Below are 18,073 nucleotides of genomic sequence, written 5' to 3'. Positions count from 1 at the left end.
GCATGAGGCCAGGCACCCAGCAGAGCTTGGGCAGGGAGGCCAGACGCTTGGTCCTGAGCACAGAGGTGACCTCCACGCTGGCCAAGAATCTGGACACACCCGGGGAGCTGATGAATCCTGGCAGGTGTGACCTTGGTGCAGCAGCAGCAGCAGCAGCAGCCTGTCTCCACCCCACCCCCCTCCAGCCAACCTGGCAAGGAGCCAGGGACAGGCAAGACAGGCACAGTAGCATTCTGCCCGGGAACAGGCAGCAGACCAACGGGGATGAGCGGTTGCGGGGGAGGGGCTCAGCTGGCACCCCCAGCTGACAATGGGTGGCAGCAGCTAAAGGCATTCTGACCTCTGCCTTCCTCTTCCCAGCCCCCGTCAGGGAATCCACAGACCCCCTGGGCCTGAGCTGCGTCCTCTCCTCACAGTCCTGGATCAGGCCAAAGGCCTCTGGCTTCCTGCAGTGGGCAGCCAAATCCTCTGGGAAGCCCACGGAACAGGCATGAGGGCAATTGTGGTATAGCCATACCTGGTTGAGTTCCCCAACAACTGGCACTGAAGCGCACGCGGCCTCCGATATTACAACCGGCACTGAAGCACACATGGCCTCATGAGCACCCATCAAAAGGAAGGAGGCTGTCCCCCCACTACCCCTGTCACAAAGTGGGGGGTTCCTCCTCAGAGCTACCCCTCCCTGTCCCACCCCACCGTGGCAGTCTTAAAGCATCACCAGCCGCCCTGCTGTACAGCACCAGACTGTGATCCTTTTGCGATCCTTTTGCTGGGGAAGGGGGAAAACCCAGCTGCTGCCATGGCAACCAGGGGCAGCCCATCCACCGATTCTGGGAAGGAGTGGCAGCACAGATTCCGAGAAAACCCGCAGGACCAACATCTGTGTGGAACGTTGCGCCTCAAGCGCGTCACCACAGAGGATGCCACCGGCAAGGGAACCCGCCTCACGGCACCTCGGGAAAGGAGCGGAGAGGGCTCAGGTCTGCTGGATGCTCCTTGCAGCTGGGGCTGGGGGGAGGTGGGAGAGGCTGCACTCAGCTCTCCAGAACCAAGCCCGCCCCCCCGCAAGCAAAGGGTGGGGCCAAGAGGCCAGGCGCAGCCAAGTCCTCCGTCTCTGGGGCAGCCTGTTTAGACCCGGTATCCACTGGCTGTTCTGGACTACAACTGCCACCATCCTTGGCCATTGCCCCGCCCCGCCCCGTGGTTTCTGCACGCAAAGCCGCTCCTTGCCAACGCCGCTCCCCCTGTAAGAGGCAACGGTCTGCAGGGGTTAATCGCACTCCTGCACACCGTGATGCACAGTGCAGCCTCTGGGGCTCCAGCGATGCCCGATTTGCCGCGTGGGACCAGCAGAGAACTGCAAAAGGCCACATTCTCTAGGGAACGTCACAGGCAATCCGAGTAGGGCGGGTGGGCAGCGGCGCCCCCCACCCCCGTCCTGGAAATCTGGCAAGGCCCAACGCTGCCAAAATCAGGGATGCCGCTGAAATCCATGCTCAGCGCCCCCAAGCCGAGAAGGGGGTTGCTGAAGACTCCACCCAAGGGGTGCGTGCTTGTGCGTACGGGAGGCGGGGGGGGGCGCACAGATAAGGGAGAGCGAGTTCCCGGCAGGGCAGAAGCTCGAGCAGCGTTACCAATGGAACAAGCCAGCAGGCACATTGCGCCCAACGGGGCTTCGCCTTCCAAATGCCCCACACCAAGGTCCTGCTTGGAGGTTGAAGGGCAGGTGGCTGCAGCAGCAGCAGCAGCAGCAGCAGCAGCAGCTGGGGGAGGTAAACACTCCAGGGCGGGACAACCGGGTCGCCAAAAAGGGAGAGACGTCAACCGGGCTCGGCTCCCCCCCTCGCCCTCCTCCGCTTTCAGTATCGAGCGATTAAGCTCCGCCTGCGTCCCCTCCCTCCCTCCCCCCCCCCGCAGAAACTCGATCCCGCTGATCTTGAGGCCCAACTTTGCTGCTGCTCGTCAAAGGCCAGGGAGGCGGCAGCGGGCCGCCAGCCCGGCCCTCCCGTGGGCCCCGGCGGAGAAAAGGGCACGAAGGCCGGGCGGGGAGTGGGGGAGACCGAGGCATAAGCAAGCTGCGGCCGGCTCCACGGCCAGGCCCGCTGGGATGGAGGCGCTCCAGGGACGGGCGCCGAAGGCTGCCAAAGCCCGGCAGCATCCGGACTCGGCCGCGTCCGCGCACCGCCCCCCCCCCGCCCTCACAGCAGCCCTGCGGGGCGGACTGCGGGCGCGGGGACGGAGACCGGCCCTTGGAGGGGCCGCAGCCAGGGCAGAAGGCACGCACACTTGCCCGGGCCCAATGTGGAGGGAGGACAACTTGGGCCAGCCCCACCCCGTGAACGGCGAATTGGTCGGAGGGGCTTGGTCGGACCGAGCCACGCGGGGGGGGGGCGGGGGCTGTGCTTGCCGGGAAGCCCCTCCCCCTCCGTTTCGGCAGCAAAAGACCGGCCGGCACGCACAGCCCCCTGCCGCCCCCGCGCCTCTTTGCCGCCGGCTCGCAGTCCTGCCCGGCGCGGCGCGCAACGGGTTAATCCCCGCGGCGGGCACGTGTCACTGTTTGGCTGGGGGAGGAAAGCCCGCCCCCGCCGCCCGCCCCGCCCCCTGCCCGCCCCCGGGGCCCTAGCGCCGCCGGCTCCCCGCTCACCGTCCTGGCCGGGGCTCCCCGCGCGGCGCCAGTACCACACGAGCGCCAAGGTGAGCGCGTGGCCGGCCACCACCAGCGACGGGAAGAGGCCGCCGCCGCCCGCGGGATCCATGGCGGCCGCAGCGGGCAAGGCAGGCCGAGGCACGGCGAGGCGCTCCGACGGCACCGGCAGCCGCTACGCCGAGTGAGCGAGCGAGCGAGCGAGCCACGGCCCCTCCCGCGGCGCCCGCACAAGATCCTCCTCCGGGGCAGCCCGCAGGCCCGGCCCCTTCGGCTCGCCGCCCGCAATGCAGAGCCGGCCTGGCCTGGCCCGCCCCAGCCCAAGCGAGCGGCGCACCCTCGAGCGGGCCAGGCGGACGCGGCTCCAGCGCGCAGCGCGCCCAAGGTTATCGGCCGCGCTCCCTGGCCGCCTCCTTCTTCTTTGCCGCCGCCGCCCGCCCCGCCATCGCGCGCGCGCACACAGCACACGGGCCTGCCCCTGCTCTCTGACCGTTAAGCAGCCCTGTCCCACAAGGGCCTTACGGGGCCCCAGGCCTCCCATACCGGGGGGGGGGGAGAAGCTGCTTCCCTCCCCCCAGTACCCAACCCGTCAGTGGGGGCTGGGGAGAGGCCCCCTCCTCATGCCTTCGAGCCAAGGCGGCGAGCGATCTCGGCTCTGCCCACTTGGCGCTGCCCCGGGGTGGGGGCTGCCCAGAAGCGCAGAGCTGACAGCCCCCCTCCCCCATCACTCAGTCGCCAGCGGATCGGCTTTTTATAGCCGCCGGGCACTCGCCAGGCCGGCGCCGGGGCCCCCCGCCCCGAGCCCGTGGAGCAGGGTGTCTCACCTACCCGGCACGATCTTCATGAAGCGGCCGTGTCTGCGCGGGCAGCCCCCGGCCCGCAGCACCAGCACCACGCAGCGAAGACAGCCCCCGATTGAGGGTCAGGAGCGGCTGTCTCCACAACAGCGCCAGCCCCCGCGGGTCCCCCGTGGCCATTGGGGAGGGGGCAGGGGAGCAGGCCGGCCTATAAATAGCTCGCCCCGCCGGGCCCCGGCCCAACCTGGTCACGGCGCTAGAGTTAGAACATTACGAGGCACAGGAGGAGGGCGAGGAGGGGCCTGGCGAAGCCCCCTCCCCGGCAGGGCCCCCAGGAGCAGGAGCCGCCGCCGCCACCCCCTCCCCTCCCGCGTGCCCCGTCGAACAGCGCCTCGGGCAGCCGCTCTCGGTCGGGCAGCCAGAGACAGAGGCCCCGCGACATCGCTTACCCTGGCCGCTTGAGAGGTGCCCGCGTCCAAAGGGCCTGCCCAACCCACTCCCAAGGACCGGCCCTTTCCTGGGGCAAGCAACCAAAAGCGACCTCGCATGGAGCCAGAATGGCCTGCAAAGGGGCCAACGCCACCACCGCTCAGGGAACCAGGTGGGGACCTGGAGGAGGAAAATCAAGAGGGGAAGGGACCCTGCAGCTGGCCAGAGGCGATTATTGCCTCCTTGCCAGTGCGAAAGGCTCCAACCTGCCTGAAAGAGGCGGTGCTGAGGCCACTCCTGAAGAAATCCTCTTTGGATCGGGCCAATCAGAAAAACTTTAGGGTGGTGGCAAATGTCCCTTTCCTGGGAGCGGAACCCGCTCCACGCACTTTTGCATGAGAACCTGGATCCATTTCACTCGGGCTTCAGGCCAGGGTTTATTTATTATTTGTATATACCGCCTCATGCCGAAGCTCTCTGGGCAGTTTACAAAAGTTAAAAACAATGATTTGGCATGGAAACAGCTTTGGCCACCCTGTATGATGACCTATGTTGGGAGAGAGACATGGGGAGTGTGACCCTGCAGATATTGATAGAATCACAGAACAGTAGAATTGGAAGGGGCCTATAAGGCCATCAAGTCCAACCCCCTGCTCAATGCAGGAATCCACCTCAAAGCATCCCAGATAGATGGCTGTCCAGCTGCCTCCATCTCTCAAACATGGTATCTTCCTGCTGTGACTGTGTGATCCGGGAGTACTGCTTTGCAGTGGTTCTGCTCCTACACGAATGGGCACCTCCAGAAGACGGTGCTTGGCAGGTCTGTGCACTGCTTCGTCTCTGGATCTGAGCCGAAGCAGGCCGGTTCGGCCAAATCGATCCAAATGCTGACGCGGGCCAGCACCAGGCCAATTTAGGCTGGATCAGGTCTGAAGTGCTTCACCTGATCCAGACCCTCCACTACGCAGGACTTCTGCTGCTTATCTGAACCCATCATGAGCGCCTGCAGCTGTCTGAGCCTCTTCAAGGAAGTCATCATTTGACTCCCCTGAAGAGCACTCACGGTGGATCAAGGCAGGGGGCTTGCATGGCGGGGGCTCGGTGGGCGCCTGGGAAAGCCAGGAGCTGTCCATCTGGCTGGCCGGCTCATTGGATGTCCAGGCCAAGGAGGGTTGGGGCCAGTTTGGAAGCTCGAATCAGCCTCCAAAGCAGGCCGGGGAGAGAAACCGCTTTAGTGCTTGGGAGATACTGTTCAGCCCTGTGGATTCTCCAACCCGGGATTCCTCAAGCGTCCGTTTTGTCCCTGTGCTGTTTAACATCTACATGAAACCATGGAGTGGGGTTATCTGGAGTGCATTGTCATCAGCATGCTGATGACAAGTAGCTCGATTTCTCCTTTTCATCTTCACCGTGAGGCTGTGGATGTGCTAAATCAGAACCTGGCTGAGACAATGGACTGGATGAGGGCTAATAAACGGAAGCTCAATCCAGACAGGACGGAGATGCTGTTGGTGGGTGGTTCTGCTGACCGGATGGAGGGTGCTCAGCCTGTTCTGGATGGGGTTGCACTCCCTCAGAAGGCACAGGTTCGTAGCTTGGGGGTTCTCCTAGAACCACCTCTGTCCCTTGAGGCTCAGGTGGCCCCATCTGCACAGAGTGCTGTCTACCAGCTTCGGCTGGTGGCCCAGTTGCGTTCTTCCCTAGATAACTTGTTTTCAGTAATCTGTGTTCTGGTAATCTCCAAGTTAGATTACTGCAATGCAGTCTATGTGGGGCTGCCCTTGAAGACTGTTTAGAAAATGAGGGTTGTGCAAAATGCAGCAACCACAATAACAACTACGACCAGATCTGAGCATATAAGACCGACGCTGGCTTGCTCACATTGGCTGCCTGTATGCTTCTGAGCCCGATTCAAGATGCTGGTTTTAACCTATAAAGCCTTACCTGGCTCAGTACTGCAAGACCTGACAGAGCACCTCTGCTAATCTGACCCTATCAATACCTGGGGGCCTCCGTCAGAGCGCCATCTCCAAAGGAGGCTTGGAGGGTGCCCAAAAGAGAGAGGGCCTTCTCAGTGTTGCACCCCCCCCACCCCCAGCAACTAAGGAATCTTTTCGGTGCCAGGTTAAGACCGCCTATGGCATTTCATAGAATCATAGAATAGCAGAGTTGGAAGGAGCCCACAAGGCCATCGAGTCCAACCCCCTGCTCAAGGCAGGAATCCACCCCTTTGAAGGGGCCTCTATGGCTGCTGTTTTTGAACAGGTCTGTTAGGGAATATATTGTTTTCTTAAATTGTTCTTGGCTGTTTACATTGTTTTAATCTTCCTATGTCTATTTTTTCCAGACTGTTTCCTTGCCAGCAGTGGTGCAGACCTGCCTCTCCTCCTCTTAGCTTCTGCCATGTCTCTAATCATGCCCCTGCCTCCGCCCCCTCCTTGCTGGCTGTCCTGCTACCTCTGTCCTATTGATGGATGTCTTGATTTTTGTAGGCAGTTAAGGCTGTAATCCTAGGAACACTTACTTGGGCGCAAGTCTCACAGATTTCAGTGGGCCTTAGTTCAAAGTAAGCGTGAATGGGATCCGGCTGTAGCTCATGAAACAAGGACTGGGATTGGCCGGGCACCCTGCCACCCTGTCCTGCATGCTAGCCTTTGCGTATCGGATTCAAAGGCAGCACAGAGACTAGGCCCGAGTCCGTGCTGATGCCTGATTGGCTGAAGAGCTCTTGCATCCACAATGCAAACGGAAACTACAGGGAGCCCTATTTTAAGAAGGACACTAACAAATGCGAGGGTGCCCAGAGGATGGGGGCCAGGATAGTGGAGGGCCTGGAAACCAGGTCCCCTGAGGCACAGTTGAAAGAGCCAGCTAGGCTGAGCCTGCGGAGGAGAAGTTTAAGGAGAGGCATGCGAGTGGCCTTCACGTACCTGAAAGGCTGCCATGTGGAATGTGGAGCAGAGCAGAGCTGTCTTGCCCCTGAGGGCAGAACTACAGCCAAGGGGGGGTGGAAAGGGCAGGGAAGTGGAGCTGGGCTAACCGTGGGAGTGGCTCATCAGTGGAACAGCCAGCCTAGGGGAGTGGTGGGTCCTCCTTTGCTGGAGGTCTTTAAGCAGAGCCAGGAGGGGCACCTGTCAGGGAGGCTGTCATGGCAAGATCCCTGCGCTGACCAGGGAGTTGGGCTAGAGGACCTCCATGATACAGCAGTCAGGATTTCTGGACACTGGATATGTAAACCTCCAGCTTGCTTATAATGCCTTAATTCTTACTTTACTTAAAAGTGTCTGTGCCCACTTCCTGGCGTAAAGCAAGACCTCAGCCATCGCTCAGGAGCCAAGCACCTGTTTGCCTACAGCTCCGGCTAAGATCAGCAGAGCCCAGAACCCGGATTAGGCCCAAGGGGGCCTCTCTAAACCAGCATGCTGTGCCACAGGGGTCCACCTGATGCCCCAATGCCACGGCACCCTCCCGTGGTTGATGGATCAGGGAGCAAGCAGGACATGGGAAGCACTGGATAAAACCTTCAACAGTAATAATGGCAAGAATCCCACTGCGGTGAGTTCCTCAGGCCAAAGTATCCAAATGTTCACAACATCCTCCTGGCCAAGACATGTTGTACCAACAAAATCTGACCCGCATGCATTGCACTGCTACCGAGCTGCCCCCCGCCAGCCAACCCCCCTCATTCTCCCCTCACTGCCTTGTTACAGTCTCTCTCTGCAGAGGCATTCGGCGGGGGGGGGGGGGCTCCAACCATCACTCCAGGCAGCTGGCACAGGGGCTCACAGACTCATCGCCCAGCCCCACAGGGGCCCTTCCCTCCCCGCACCCCACAAACATTAACAGACCAACTTTCTTATTAACCGCCAGGATGCCAGTCACCATCCTGAGCCTGGGGGAATGTGCCTCTCTGGCCCTACAGAAGTAAGGAGACCAAACAGGGGAGCAGCAACTGGCCCTGAGCTTTGCCATGCCTTGGATCTCCGCCTCTGTAGCCCTAATACACGCATGCGCGCACCCACCCACACACTCTTGGCATGAAAGAGCCAAAGCCAGCTGCATAGGGGGAAGCGGGCTGGGGAGGAATTCCTCAAGGGGGCGGGTCTCCACCTTGAAAAGACGCGGCTCTGGTGGAGAGGGCGCCATCATAGTACAATGCCCTGCGCGCGCACCCGGCACTCCAGAGAGGCAGCGGCACCTCCGTCCCATCCCAGAGCGTCAGCAGGGCTGCTGTGTGTTTGGTATCGGACCTCTCAAAGTCGCACCGGGTGGGTGAAAGGTCCGTATAGGTTCAATGTTCATCCCTGGTCCATCGGGTTCCAGGCCAGCCTGCCCCAACATGCCAGCTGAAGATGATGGGAATTGCCGTCCAATACATCTGGAGGGCACGAAATGGGGAAGCTGTTCTCCGCCTTCTCTGGCCTCCCGTGAGCATGAATGGACTCCAGAAGGGAAGAGGAGAGGGAAGGAGCCATAGGGCCTGGAATGCCCTGGGGCCAAGGTCTGGTTCTTGCGGGAGGTCCCTGCTCTCGCATCCAGGAGCGCAGGCCTGAAACCCATCTCCACAAGATGAATGGCAGGCAGGGAGCTGGCGCATCCGCTCACCCTCCAGCGCCTGGGGAGGGAGGGAAAGCAGCGGGACCTGAACCACCCACCCACCCAGGCCCCCTTGGAAGCAGCTGCAGAGGAAAGCTGGGCTGGGGGAGGGGCGGCCGGCTCCAAGGGCTGCAGAGACACCAGCCAAAGTGCAGCATTTGAGAGGAGGAGAAGTTCTCCCCACCCACCCAGCCATCCTACGCCTTTGCTGGACGGCATCGCCCCTCTGGTGCAGCTGGGCAACCCCCTAGCCTGCCCAAGCAGGGCCAGCCAGGTAAGGGTGGAGCTTCACCCCTTCCCTAGACCACCATCAGCTGCAGCCCCACCTGATCCACTTCCATGCAGGCATCCTCCCCCCCCCCCACCCGCTTTGGTGCCTACACTGCACTCAGTGTCCCCCACAGCCCTGTTCCCAGCTCCAGGCAGCTGCTAGCAGCCACTGCAGAACAAATCAGCCTGCAAGATAAATCAATTATAACCACAGATAGGCCGGAAATCCTGGCTCTTCCAGGGAGCAGATGGATCTCGTCAGCAGGCAGCCCGTGGGCTGGCCCTGGGGCACGAGGGGCTAGCAAGGGAGAATGGCTCCAGCAGGCACCCCTGATCCACCAGCCAAGCAGTCCTGCCCGGAGCTTCCATGCAGCCCCCCCTTTCCCAAGGCGGCAGAGCAAATTCTAGAGCCCCAGAGATCCCATCCTGAGTGCCCACCTGAGCACTCCCACCTGTCCTAGGCCAGGGAGATGCCCCTGGGCACGCCCAGCGAGCCAGGCCGGTGCCCTGGAACAAAAAGGGGCTGGTCAGGGAGGGGGGCATGCCAAGCCTTCAGACACCCGCAGGAGGCAAGCGGGCCTCTAAGCCACTCTGGGTGGGCCTCTTAGTGGTCCCCAGCGCAGGGCAAACCCAGTTCCGCGGTGCTCCCTCTGTCCCTCCCTCTCTCCCTGCTGGCCTTTCCCAGGCTGCTGCCTGATGCCTCAGCCCTGCGCAGCCGTGGGACTGCCAATGCTCAAACCAAAGGCTCCTGGCCCCCCAAGGAAGGCAGCTGTCTAGGTCAGCCTTCCCTGGGATTCCCCACCCCCCTACCTTGCCCCTGCTGGATCAGGTCTTCCATAAAGTAGCGGCCGTCCTCCCAGTCCAAGGCTGGAGCTGCCATTCTCGTCTCCCACTGCAACCAGAGCGCACGCCTTCCCGCCAGAACTCGCACGCACGCCTCAGCCTGGGCAAGTCCATGCAGCTCACAGGAGCCCTGCATACCCCTCTTCTCCCACCCCCCACCAGCCGCCACACCCCAGAGGCCTCGCTCCCTCCCTTCCTCCCGCTCCAGCAGCCCCAAATTCGCTCCAGCTGCCATCCAGGAGCAGCCAGGATTCCTGTGGGATCCGCTGCGAAAGAGCCTCTCTCCAGCTGCCTTTGCCTGGAAAACGGAGCGCAGGAGCCAGATGCTGGCGGGAGGGGGGCAGAAATCCCCCCCCCGCAGGGCCCTCCACAGCCCAAACCCGGAGCCCTCCAGAAGTTTTGGACTTCAACTCCCAGCAGCCCCAGCCAGCAGGGACAACGGGCAGCAGAGCTGGGAGCCCAAAGCATCCGGAGCGCAACAGGATGAGAAAGGCGGAGCTGGACGGTGTCTCGCAAGACAGCCGTGGGGCCCGGGGGAGCCAAGGACCCTGGGGAGCTTCAGGGCCCCAGTCTGGACGCGCCCCCCGCGGACACCCCCCCCCCCCCGAGAAAGAGCTATTGCCAGGCACGGCTGCATGTGTGCGGGGGGGACGGGACGACTTCAACCATTTCTCGGCCGTTCTCAGAGCCCAGGCGGCCCTTGGAGGCAGCCTTGCGTGACCAGCAGCGCCTCCCCTCCCCGCCCCCTCGGGGAAAGAGCCGCTCAGGCGGAACAGGGTGGGGCAGCGCCGAAGCCCTCTCCAAGAGCCCGGCAGCTCTCCCTCCTTCCCTCCCCGCCTCGGTGGGGGTTCCGCGAGGCAGGAGGCGGAGCCGCTGCCGGTTGCTGACTCACGCTCGGGGAATACGCGGCCGGCCCGGCCCAGCCCAGCCCCGCGGCCGGCGCGCTTCCTTTCCCCTCGGAACCTTGGAGGGCCACGTGAGCGGCCCGCGCAGCTGCCGCCCGGCCAGAAAGGGCCAGGAGGCCGCGGCCCAGCGCGAAGGACGCCGCCCGCCGCGGCTGAGCGGAGCGCGGCCGCGCCCGAGGCCTCCTGCCAGGGCCGGCGCCTCGCCCTCGCCGGAAAGCAGGGGCCGCGTGGCTGGCGGAGGGGCTCCGGGTCGGCCTTCCCTGGGGGGCCCTCGCCCCCCCGCCGCGGGCGCGCCCGGGTGTCCGGATCGAGCAAGCGGCAGCCGCCCCCATCCAATGAACACCCCGGATCCCGAGCCTGGAACGGGAGGCCCCGGCAGGGCAGGTCCCGGCCCCGCAGGCGCGCCCTCGGCATCCAGCCTGCCCCGCACAACGGAGCCAGACGGTCACTGGGGCAAGCGCAGGACAGGCCGGCCGGCCGGCCCCCTCCCAGCAGCGAAGAAGATACCTTCGTCGGCCCGGGCCCCCTTCCGCCTGCGCCCCCTGCGCCGCCTCTTCCGGGGCTCTCCCCCAGGGCCGTCGCCCGCTCCAGCGGGCTCCATGTGGCAGCCCAGCGGCCGCTGACCTTGGCAGGCAGAAAGACGAGGCGAGGTGGGCAGTGGCCGGGAAGGGGCCGCTAAGGATAGCACTGCAGCAGCTGCCGCCCACCTGTCAGCGAAGCGCGCCCCCTCTCCCCGGGCCTCGCCCTGGCCTGCCAAGGCACACCGGATCTTTGGGCCTCCTTCAGGGGCGCCCTCAGCGGCAAGCCACGTGGCATAGCGAAAGGTCTGCCCAGGGCCCCACTTGGCATGGGTCACGCACCCCTTTATTGCCCCACTGACACCTCTGCCAGCTCCTTGCCTGAACCTGGAAGGACGGGGTGGGGGGGCACGAGGCAGGCAGGAGGTGTGGGGCCACTAGCCAGGAACGAATGAATGAATGAATGAGAAAAGAGCCCCCGTTGCCCCAGGCTGAGATGGAGGCAGGGCGACACACACCAAGGCCCGCCAGCTCCATGCTGGCAATTAAGCTGGAACAATTACTGCCCCCTTATGAATATACAATCTTAGAGGAGGCGTGAAAGAAGCGAAGCAGGCGTGGAAACCCTCGGAGACACCCGGAGTGGCAAATCCCACGAAGTGCCGTGCAGGAGCATACCGCTGCCATCGCTGGCAGGCAATCCTGACCTGGCGCCCAAAAATGGTTCCACGCCTCCCTCTCCCCCCACCCCACCCCCGGTGCCACTTCCCTCTGCCCAGTGGTTCCCAGGTCTGACCTTCGGCAGGCGTGCGATCAGATGCCACCTGGGGCCCCGCCCTCCGAGGGACGGGCTCCACGTGCCCAGCTGCGGTGAGGGCGGCAGAATCCTCCTTCCGGCGATACACCTGCCGCGAATCTTCCTGCGGCTTGGCGGGGCAGACCAGCCCCCCCGGCACCGTTTGCACGCGAGGCGGGCGTGAGGCTGGCCGGGGCAGGGCCACAGGGCGGCGGACGCGCTGCAGGGTGGCGGGCACAATCTCAGGCGGCAAGTGCAGGTACTCGCGCAGGTGGGCAATTCCCTCATCCGTCAGGTACCAGTAGCAGTGGCGCCAGGCGAAGTTCTCCCGGACCAGGCCCCGGGAGCGCAGGGACCCCAGGGCCCGCTGCACTTGCAGGTGGGTCACCCCGGGCAGCTGTGGGTGGTAGCTGTGGGGGCGCCGGTCCTTCTCTGCCACCAGGACGCCGTCTCGGAAGAGCAGCTCGTAGATGGAGCGCAGCTGCCCCAGGGGCATCAGCATGCCAGCCACCATGGCTCCCGGCTGAGAAGGTGCGGGACTCGCCTGCTTCTGAACAGGCCGGAGAGGCAGCCGGCCGGTCGCACCAGGAAGGAAGGGTCGGATCTGTCCGCCCGCCCCAAGGAGCCTCCGCCTGGCTGGCTCACAGAACGCAGCAGTGGCTGCAACCACTCCAACTCCTCCCCCAGCGGCCGGCAGGACGGGATGGGAGGTGGGTGCGCGCAGGGCTGCCCCCCTCCCTCCCTCCTTCCTTCCCTCCCTCCCTCCCTCCCTCCCTCTCCACAACTCCCGCGACTTCTGCTCAGCCTTGCGCTCCCCCCTCTCCAACCACTGGGGCAGGGCACTGCCAGACCTGACTCAGCGAGGGAGGGAGGGAGGGGGCCCACAGCCCCAGCAGGAGGCGCCTCTGTGCACATGCTGGAGTTCTCAAAGTTTCCTTCAACTTGGTGGCGGGGGGTGGGGGTGGGAAGAGCCATGCTCTGCCCACGGGTCTTGGCAGCTCCATCCCACTGAGGAAGCAAAAACTGCTCCCACTGGATTGGGCCCGGGGAGCCAGGGGTGGGGGTGAACAGCTGGCAAGGCAGGCCAGCAGCTCAGGGCTGCAGGAGGCGCCCGCCCCACTTCCTTGCTGTCTGTGGCACTGTGCCCAGAGAAAGAGAGAACGGGCCATGGTTAACCCTCGGCACACCAGAGTGGGCACCTGGGCCTGCTGCCTCCTGCTTGGCCAGCATGCGCCCAACTGCCAGGAGGGAATACTGAGGCACAGGAAAGCCAGAGGGACCTGCACCCTAGCTGAACAAAGGCAGGAGACCACACCCAAGTATGCCCCCTCCCCACCACACACAGCAAAGATCCGCCCCCAGACCCACAAAGCGAAGCCATCCTGGAAGTGCCCTTCCCCCTCCTGGCACAGCTCCTGCCCTCCGCTGCACCACAAGGCTCAACACCACAGCCCTGCTGGAGCTGGGCAGAATGCCCCTGCCCCCACCTCCAGAGCCGCCTTGCCCTGCCCCCCCCCGCCCTGTCAGCTGACCACTCTGCCGTCTCTTCCAGAGCTATTCCTGGTAGGGGACGTGCAAGTTATTTCGGTGGCTGGGCAGGGGCTGCAGTGCCCCCCACGAGTGTCTCCAATTATAGCCTCAGGCCCCGGATGCATCTAGCGCCACCGCACCTCCCCTCCCCCACAACCCCCATGCACTCATTAGGGGAATGCCCGGTCCGCAGAGGGGCAGCCGGGAGCTCTGCCTGTGCTCCAGAGGCCGGAGATCAAAAGAACTCAGCCTGTGCCCCCCCCAAAAGAGTGATACAGGCAGGTGGCACGCTCTGTCCCCCAGCCTCCCCTCCCCCAGAGCACCAAGGGTCTTTCTAGGAACTTGAGAGTGAAGAGAACCACCTAGAAACGCCCAGCACGGACCCCCGCCTGATCTTCAGTGCAGCTCCATCTGGAATGTGCTTCCCCATTGCCAGGCAGGCTCTTCTCATCCCCATTTTACATACAGGAAACTCAGGCTGAGCACAACTTGGTGAGAGCCACAAGTAGAACACGTTGCTGAAGTGGGACTCGAACACAGGCCCTGACCTGCCACAGCTTTGAAACTAGTTTCCATGTACACACAGAGATATGCTGCCCCCTTTTCATGAATCCAAAGTCTTTTTCATGAATCCAAAGCCCCCCCCCCCGACACCCACGTCCCACCAGCCAGCTAACACATCCTCCCCTTCACCTAGAGGGCGTGGAGCAGGGCAGGGGGGCAGGGTGGGGGATGGGAAGGAAAGGCCCCTCTCCTTTCCCAGGCTCTCCTGCTCCCACGGAAAAAGGGCAGGTTCCTGAGCTGACGGCCAATGTCAATATTTGTCCAGGATTTGCCTCTGGCGGCTGCTCCTGGATCCCCCTACACACACGCACACACACACTGCCCCACCCAGACACACCAGAACAGACGGCGACTGCCCCCTTCAGCTCACAGATGCTTGGTTTCGAAAACCAGAGAAGGGGCCCAGGCAAAAGCCTACAGCAGTCAGCCTGGCCCTTAAATCCCAGTACATAAGGACTAGTGGTAAAGGCACTCTGCACATGTTCTGGCACTCTTCTATGTCATTAATGAAAATCTTGCAGGGCTGTCCTTTTGCGCTGGGAACGGGACGTGGGGCTAGCTTAAGAGGATTGTTTAGGATTGTTTAGCTTGGAGAAGAAGAGGCTGAAGGGGAGACATGAGAGAGGTGTACAAAATTATGCAAGGTATGGAGAATGTGGACAGGGAGACATTTTTCTCCCTCTCTCAAAATACTAGAACCCAGTGGGGTCATCCCATGAAGCTGAATGGTGGGGGATTCAGGACAGAGAAAAGGAAGCCCTCCTTCACACAGCGCAGAGTTAAATTATGGAATTAACTACCACAAGATGGTAGATTAGCCTGGAGAAGAGAAGACTGAGGGGAGACATGATAAGCACTCTTCAGATACTTCAAAGGTTGTCACACAGAGGAGGGCCAGGATCTCTTCTTGATCCTCCCAGAGTGCAGGACACGGAATAACGGGCTCAAGTTAAAGGAAGCCAGATTCTGGCTGGACATCAGGAAAAACTTCCTGACTGTTAGAGCAGTGCGACAGTGGAATCAGTTACCTAGGGAGGTTGTGGGCTCTCCCACACTAGAGGCATTCAAGAGGCAGCTGGACAACCATCTGTCAGGGATGCTTTAGGGTGGATTCCTGCATTGAGCAGGGGGTTGGACTCGATGGCCTTGTAGGCCCCTTCCAACTCTGCTATTCTATGATTCTAAGATGTAGTGATGGCCACCAATCTGGATGGAAGTCGTGCTTGGGGCTGATTGGATCCTGTCCCTGGGCGAAGAACGTTTATCTAACGGGGTTGGATAAATTCCTGGTGGCAATCAATGGCTACTAGCCCTGATGGTTGTGTGCTATCTCCAGTATCCAAGGCAATAAGCCTGTGTGCACCAGTTGCTGGGGAACTGGTTTTTAAATTTTGTATACTTTTAATGTTTACCATTTTTAATTGTTGTAAACCGCCCAGAGAGCTTCGGCTGTGGGGCAGTATATAGATTGTAAGCCTATGCGGCAGTCTTGCTATTTACTGTTTTACTCTGTACAGCACCATGTACATTGATGGTGCTATATAAATAAATAAATTAATAATAATAATAATAATAATAATAATAATAATAATAATAATAAATGTAATAAAATAAATAAGTGAAATAAACATGGGTGGGAGAGTGCTACTGCACCATGTCCTGCTTGTTCATCCCTGGTCGATGGCTGCCTGGCCACTGTGTGAACAGAGTGCTGGACTAGATGGACCCTTGGTCTGATCCAGCCTCAGGGCACTTCCTATGTTCTTAAGAGCTCTCTTGCAGCTCAGCGCCACAAGCACAGCGGGTGAGGGAGAGAAAGAGACCACCTTTCAGGATCTGTGGCCACAGCCACTCCCCTGAGCACATGCAAAGCAGCAATAGGTTAAAGTGAGAAGCTCATTCCGCTTACAAAGAGACCTGTGCTTCTGCAAAGTTGGCAGATTGTAAAGCTCCCATTGGGGAGGGGTGCCACTCGTTCCCCCCCCCGTGCCCCCAGAAGAACATGCCTGCTACTTGGAGCCCCCTACCCCAAACTGTCCTATATTCTGGGGGTTGCTTCCAGGTAGCTTCTGTGGGCAAGGGACCCCTGGCAGCTGGGGCCCTGCACTGGCAGCAGCACTCTCCATTGCCCGCCCCCCAGGAGTTCAGGCTGGGATGCCAAAAAGGATCCTGCCTCCCTTCCCTCCCTCTTGCAAACCCCCCCCCCCCGTGGCCCTGTGCCCAGTGGCGTGCAAGAAACAGCATTGTTCAGATGAGCTAATCATTAGCCAGAAACTGCTCAGACTGGCCTGAACGCAGACATGGTGGACACAGAAACCCCACCCCAGCCACAACAGCCTGGGAAAGGACATGGCGAAGCCAGAACCCCCGGGCAAGAAAAGCATCTCAAGGTCCAAGGGTCCAGAGACAGGCGCTAAGGAACCAGGATCAGTCCAGTCCAGCAGGAGGTGGAGGCGAAAGAAACACCTCGAAGATGCAGGGCTGACCAAACACGAGAACAGTCGAAAATGCCCTCACACGTATAGGCTGTGCAATAGTCACAAATGCAGGTTTCAAAATCAGGGCTGCAGAAGTAAATTACTGGTAAAATCAATTTACCAGTAACTGGTATGTATGTTTATGTATGTATGTGTATGTGTGTGTGTATGCAACAATTATTGATAAATACAGTCTAATAATATGTGTGTGAGAGCGTGCAACAATTACTGCTAAATATAGTCTAATAAAAATCAGTTTATCCAATTATCTGGGCATGGCAGATGTCTCTACGTCTGTGTATTTTGCTTCAAACATCACGTTAATTTGGTTCAGGCTGTCATGATTGTGCATGTTTTCTCCCGCTGAGGAGGGCCGGATTGGTCAAAATGCATTTGGGGTTTTGGCACTGTGTACGTAGACAGCCTTGATTTTGAAATCAGTATTGGGACTATGTACAGCCTATATGTGTCAGGCATTGATGGGTTTTTTTTGACGGCTAATCATTTGTTTTAATTTTGTGTGCAAAACTAGCATTTACTGTATTTCTTCTATTCTAAGACGCACTTTTTTCCCCATACGAACATCTCTAAAAACGGGGCACGTCTTAGAATCGCGGGTGCCTTTATTATTTCTTAGAATCAAAGCTTTTTTTCTGTTGATGGTACTGAAATTAGTGTGCGCCTTACAATCGATGGCGTCTTAGAATCGAAGAAATACGGTACATTAAAACATTGTCACGTTTTGGGATATACATCATTGTCATTCAGCCCCTTCCATTTTGGTGATTGTAAGCGCTTAACCACAGCATCAGATTACACAGTGCCTGGACTAACCCCTGCCCCCCCCCCACATGTGTGTAATCCAGACCACACAAACCAGGGCGCCGTGTGCCAAAACAGAGCCATGCATGATCCAGACGGTGCTTGCAATGCAATCGGCTTCAGATGGCTCCAGCAAGTGAGCCAAGCTGTTTGTTGCAGCAGAAGGCGGAGTGTAGTATTATTGAATATTCCTTTACGACTCCAAGATCGCAATCAGGCAGGCAATGAATCCTTCCAACCTATCCCAGACAGTGGCCGGGGGGGGGGGGGGCGCTCAGGGCTCTGGCTCCCTGTGGACAGAGCGGGGGGGGGCTTGCTTCTGGGCAAGGGGCAGACCCTGCGGGAGAGAGGGAGGGGGCTCAGCAGCTGCCCCTGGGGCCCTGCCCTGACTTTGCTGACAGCCAGCGCCCTCCCTCCGAGGCGCTGTCTCCAGCAGAGAGAAGCCCCAGGCGCTCCCGATTCCTTTCTGAGGAGAGCAACAGCACTCAGGTCCTTCTCGGTGCCTTCTCCATTCCGCCTTCTCCTCACGAGTCAGGGCCTCCTTGATGGCCGACTCACCCCATTTCCCGTGGGCTCACAAGGATATTCGTCGGAGTAGCTTCGGCAGAGTAGCTTCGCGGATTCCCTAATCTGCCTGTACAACAAGGGAGCTGGGCAAAGGAAGGAACAGGTCTGAAGCGGCAACACTCCACCTTCTGACTCCCGCCCCAAGCCCACCCCCCCAAGCCCCATCAGACAGAGCGGGGACACCCCAGCAGTGTCTCAGTACAAAAAAAAAAGCGTCAGGCTCTCAGGAGCGCGCAAGCGGGTCCACTCAGCACAGGAGCCCAAAGAAATCACAGCGGTGGCTGCATTCCCCCCTCAACTCCTCATCCTCCCCTC

General features: G+C 60.6%; 1 protein-coding gene across 9 annotated transcripts in view; it reads right to left on the bottom strand.

The window, feature by feature from the left end:
* PLEC (plectin) overlaps nucleotides 1-18,073 on the bottom strand; it is a 94,913-nt gene that overhangs the window by 51,555 nt on the left and 25,285 nt on the right. For 2 of the 9 annotated variants that reach the window (XM_063131263.1, XM_063131264.1), the window contains exon 1: nucleotides 11,799-12,340. The exons of 4 other annotated variants lie outside the window; for them this stretch is intronic. In XM_063131263.1, coding sequence (XP_062987333.1) covers nucleotides 11,799-12,312 — 514 coding nt within the window. In that variant the 5' untranslated portion in view covers nucleotides 12,313-12,340. Of the gene's footprint in view, nucleotides 1-2,644; nucleotides 2,789-3,472; nucleotides 3,625-10,991; nucleotides 11,124-11,798; nucleotides 12,341-18,073 lie in introns of those variants that run through there. 3 more of the 9 variants (XM_063131272.1, XM_063131274.1, XM_063131271.1) reach the window with 3 other exon arrangements.

This window comes from Elgaria multicarinata, chromosome 7, assembly GCF_023053635.1.
Source record: "Elgaria multicarinata webbii isolate HBS135686 ecotype San Diego chromosome 7, rElgMul1.1.pri, whole genome shotgun sequence".
Taxonomy (NCBI): domain Eukaryota; kingdom Metazoa; phylum Chordata; class Lepidosauria; order Squamata; family Anguidae; genus Elgaria; species Elgaria multicarinata.
Note: the sequence above shows the minus strand (reverse complement) of the source record. Positions and strands in the feature narration are given on the sequence as shown.